Source organism: Sinocyclocheilus rhinocerous, unplaced genomic scaffold (genome assembly GCF_001515625.1).
Source record: "Sinocyclocheilus rhinocerous isolate Xijiao unplaced genomic scaffold, SAMN03320098_v1.1 scaffold789, whole genome shotgun sequence".
NCBI classification, from domain to species: Eukaryota; Metazoa; Chordata; class Actinopteri; order Cypriniformes; family Cyprinidae; genus Sinocyclocheilus; species Sinocyclocheilus rhinocerous.
Window position 1 is genome coordinate 2972654 of NW_015667306.1, and position 4857 is coordinate 2977510.

At 39.6% G+C, this 4857-nt stretch overlaps 1 protein-coding gene across 2 annotated transcripts in view; it reads right to left on the reverse strand.

Moving 5' to 3' along the window:
- Positions 1 to 4857, reverse strand: part of LOC107733682 (uncharacterized) — an 18416-nt gene that overhangs the window by 1244 nt on the left and 12315 nt on the right. Inside the window, exons 10-16 of one of the 2 annotated variants that reach the window (XM_016545413.1) lie at positions 4531 to 4656; positions 3446 to 4329; positions 2131 to 2251; positions 1800 to 2027; positions 1468 to 1706; positions 839 to 998; positions 661 to 718 (exon numbers count right to left, since the gene is read on the reverse strand). In XM_016545413.1, coding sequence (XP_016400899.1) covers positions 661 to 718; positions 839 to 998; positions 1468 to 1706; positions 1800 to 2027; positions 2131 to 2251; positions 3446 to 4329; positions 4531 to 4656 — 1816 coding nt within the window. Of the gene's footprint in view, positions 1 to 660; positions 722 to 838; positions 999 to 1467; positions 1707 to 1799; positions 2028 to 2130; positions 2252 to 3445; positions 4330 to 4530; positions 4657 to 4857 lie in introns of both variants that reach the window. The other variant, XM_016545412.1, reaches the window with a different exon arrangement.

Sequence of the window (4857 nt, forward strand, 5' to 3'; positions counted from 1 at the left end):
ACATACGTACGCAACCCAGGCAACGATTAGTTCTGTGAAACAAAGCAAAACCAATGTTACACCGTGTCTACACCAGAGGCGAGTGGCGCAAAATACTATAGAACTCATTATAATCAGTGATTCTGTCTACACCATAGATATATATACATATCTATGGTCTACACTGGATGCGGCGCGGCACGACAAATCCATGACAGAAAACTGCTGCTGTTCCATTTATGACGTATTGACACAAATTTCAAATGATTTTCAACGGTCGCTTTGTCGCGTCCAGTGTACTAGACAGATTAAATACATCTTGTACTGACTTTAACTAAATGAAAATGAGAAACGTTGCCTTGGAAACTTGCTGAAAGGTTTTTATGAAGTAATGAAAATGGTTCTCTTTTTAATGTTAATAAACCTGATAGAGAGACACTCAAACAAAACCACGCACGCACACACACACACACAAAACACACACACTATTACCTCCTGAGTCTGTCTGTCCTGTCTATTCTCTGACTGTGCGATTTCATCCCTACCCAACTGAAAGCATGTAGAAGGCACAAAATGCTTTTTAAATGTTAAATGACCCATATATGCACAATTTGGTAATATGTGCATTGTCTCTGTCATAAACCATCTTGATTGTTTGAAAAAGATACAATGGATACTTACTCTTTGGATCTTTGGACCATCTCTCTTCTTGGAACGACTCGTTTACAGGGTACTGGAGCTGCTGACAGGGGCATGTTTTAGTTTACATCTTAATGCAAGCTGTACAAAGCTTGTAAAATATATAATGAACTGAATACTCGCATAACAACACACTAGTAATCTTATGTTATAAGGTCACCTGGTCTGTATGGACGTGATGGTGCGGGGCAGTTGAAGAGCTCTTCTCTCTCTCTGTTGAAGACTGCCTGTAACCTCCTCTCCTCAACCAGTAACCCCAGACGCTTCATCCGCTCCCGTGAACGAGACACAAACTCTGGCCGATGGAGCTCCAGAGCTTCCTGTAGGAAAACCATCAATGCAAATGCTCCATGTTAGACTAAAGGTCTTTGCACACTGAGTCCGAAATTCTCGTCTGAAATTTTTGCACGTTAAAAAATAAATATGACCTCACGTTGCGTCAATCACGTTTACACACTGCCTCCGAAACTTTCGTCCGTCATAAAAAAATTAGGACCATATTCGATTTTCGCATCCGTAGCAAGCATTTTGATTGGATAGGATGACGAATACGGAAAAAAAAAAACGCATACGTAAATTTCGGACTCATTGTGCAAGGACCTTAAAATCAACAATCAACTTCCATGTACTCGCTAAAACCACACAGCAGGATCCAAAATGAACATTCAAAATCTGGTCCAAGCTTCAATGATACTGTTCTAGTTAGCATTCTTGGTTATCATTATAATTATCGTCCTTGGTGTGAACAAGCTTTAAAATGGATAAATAAAACAGTTGCTCGTCACACACCTGTAGTGAAAGTCGAACAAGAGCTTTCTCTGTAGCTGTTATGGACTCTGTTGGCCTCTCTTGCTCTTGCTGATTCTGTCTCTCTCTTAGTGGTTCTCTGGTTGTTTCTCTCCAGGGTCTGGTTCTAGTGTAAGGCTTAAACCAGACTTGGCTTGGGCAAGGTGCTGATTCGGTCTGTGGCTGGTTTTCCTTGCGACCATCACACGTAAGCTCATCAGCTGAGACAAACCATGACACACCTTAAAGAGAATGTGATGTATAAAACAGTAAGAGAAAAGGAGAAAAAGATGAGTTGCAGAAAAATGCTGTGTCTGTGAGCATGTAATATGCACCGTTTGGGTAGCGTGTCCGAATGCTCTTGTTGCTGGGGTCTTTCTTCAGAGCAGTCAGGGTTTGGGTGGGTTTAGATGTGGAAGCAGTGGGGATGGGAAAGCCACTCTGAATGCTTCTGCCAAATGTGTTTGATGAACGGACATTTTTGAAAGCACCTGGTGAGGGAAAGATGGTGCCTACGTCCCGAGTGTGTCTGTGGGTGCCATTTACAACAATTTCCAAATCACCTGCAAAAAGAATACAAAATCCCACAACATATTTTGTTGCAGTTACTCTGTCTAATTTACACGTTGCTTAGTTTAAAAAGCGGACCATTGTTGTGTAACTGACCTGCCTGCACACCTTTGCTGACTAGTTTGACCTTTGACCTTTTGGAATTGAGGTTTTGGGAAACACCTCTTTGAGAATGATGGGATAAAGTGCTTGAAGATGATAAAGAATCAGCAGAGACCTGGAACAATAACAGAAGATTAGACAGTTAGATAATAAGGAAAGAATGACAGTCTCTCAGTCAAAAATGCAGAGTATAAGCTACTACTGGATCTTTACACTAGATCTTTGTGATATATTTTACACACAATACATGTGATTATTTTGCTGACAGTGTAAAATTAATATTATAATTTTCCCCAGACAATGTGTTTACACTAGTTTCGCAACCTCTCCCAGTCTTTCTTTTGAGTGCGCTGAGATGGAGATGTAATGAAAATGACGAGGAAAAAACAACAACTTCATATCTGTAAATCAGTTGAAACTATTTGAATAAATTGATTTAAAACTCTTGTTCAACAATCCTTCTCATCACCACTCAAAAACATTCACTGAAGTCAGGACATGGCATCAAAAAACAACATTTTTTAGACATTAAAAGGTTTAAGTAAAAGCATACACAACCGTTCAAGTGTTTGGTGTCAGTAAGATTATTTGTTTTACAGACCATTTTATTCAGCAAGAACTCATTAAATTGATCAAAAGTGACAATAAAGACATAATGATAAAATATTTTTATGGCAAATAATGTTGTACATGAACCTTCTATTCATCAAAAAAATCCTGATAAAAATATTAGACAAAAGTATTAAAACTTTTCAACATTGATAATAAATTTTTCCTGTGCATCAAATCAGCATATTGAATGATTTCTGAAGGATCGTGTGACACTGAAGACTCACAGGAATAAATTACATTTTAAAATTAAAACAAAATAGATATTTTAAATTGTAACAATATTTTACAATATTATTGTTTTACTGTATTTTTCAAAATCAAATAAATGCAGCCTTTGTGAGCATAATAGACTTCGTTCAAAAATGTAAAAAAAATAAATAAAATCTTACAGACCCCAAAAGAGTGGTGCATGCAGGAAAATTTTAACTCCACTTTACTTCTTACTCTAAACTGAGGTTACAACGTGTTTGTGGAAATGATTGTTCCTCTTGTTTGAAAAAAAAAAAAAATCCTTTTAAGACATTCTTAAAAATAAAGAGCCAATAGAAAAACATTGATGTATATTTAAAATGGTCAAACGGCTAGAATATACTGAGATGTGTAAAAACAAAATCTTTCTTTTTAATTTGTTGATTATCTTTCAAAACTAAGAAGCTGAACAGTCTGTATTAAAGAACTCAATCAAGCAAAAACTTACCGTGGAGTCATCAGTGCTCACATCATCGGTAGCAACAGAGACGGCAACATGTTTAGTACGGGGTTTCCTTCGGCCAGTTTTCTGCATATTCATAGTGTTGTAAAGTCTGAGCAAGCTGTCACTGCTTTTCAGTCCCTTACTGGTGACCCGGTGAGGTCCAAAAGCTCGCAGCAGCCGCTCCGTGTCAATAGTGGACAGGCTACTGCTCGTCTCCACACTCACAGACTCATCTCTCTCAGCAGGACAGTGATCCACTCTGTCCTGATTCTCCTCATGCTCAGGCCAAGCTTGTTGTGGAGCCACGTCTAACTGAACTCTTTCTCTTTGCTCTTCTCCCTCTGTGGTCCCAGCCTCTCGATCACTCCTCCTGTAATACTCTCCTTTCCTGCTGTGTGACTGTTGTATAGTTAGGTCTGTTGGAGAGGTATTGTGAATGAGACAAGACAGACGTTCCAGTCTATCAAGCAGTGACGTTTCTCCCTCATTAGTTGGTCTTGTCTCCTCCATGCTCCATTTTTCACTGAAGCGACGCCACAGCTGGTCCAGAGAACTGCTAATCTCTATGCTAACATCATGAGGTGTTCTGTCCTGCTTTTTCTTGTCCCCCCTGTAGGACTTTTTGATTGGCTGAGAAGAGAAATGGTGTGGTTCTAGTGGTAATTTGGGCTCCTGAATAGTGCTAGAGTGAAGATGCACATCATCTGTACTGTAGTCTGCCTCCATGTGTAAGGGGACAAAATTTTCTTCCTCATCTCTATACTCCTCATCTATGCCAACAGTGTCCATGCTCTTCTCAAAAACATAAGCTTCAGGAGCAGTATTGTCATTTTGGCCAGCAAAAGTGGTTACTGATGCTGGAAGACCATTTCCAGACACACTGGAAACTGACAGCGGAAGAGACAAAGAAGATTATATGCTGATGTTTTTTATGTAACAGCAACAGTCCACAGCAAAGCTTCTATTACAAAAATGGCATAGTGTCATACATGTGGATGGGTAAATGATGACCATTTAATTTTTGGACTATTCTTTAAATTCAGTAAATATTGTACTAATACTAATAGAAACACTAATGTGCATCTTACCTCTCTTCATATTGGCCCTCTTACTGTAGATGCCTTCCTTGTGTTTTGATGTAATTATGTTGTCTTCTAGCTCTCTAGAGCCTAAAATGTCTGTATTGAAGTGTGGAGGGACAGCATCATCAGAACCTGCAGAGGGAGCGAGAAAGAACAGGAGAGAGCAGGATCAAACAGAGAGCAAACAGCACTGAAGCAGAGGGGCCCAGAAGGGTTTGGCATGTGAATCAGATGAGGCTTGTGTTGCTGGATTGGCTTTCTCATGGACAAAGACCATGAATAATGCAGGACTGGGTGAGAGCGTGAACCATCTGCAAGACTCGGGGGGGGGGG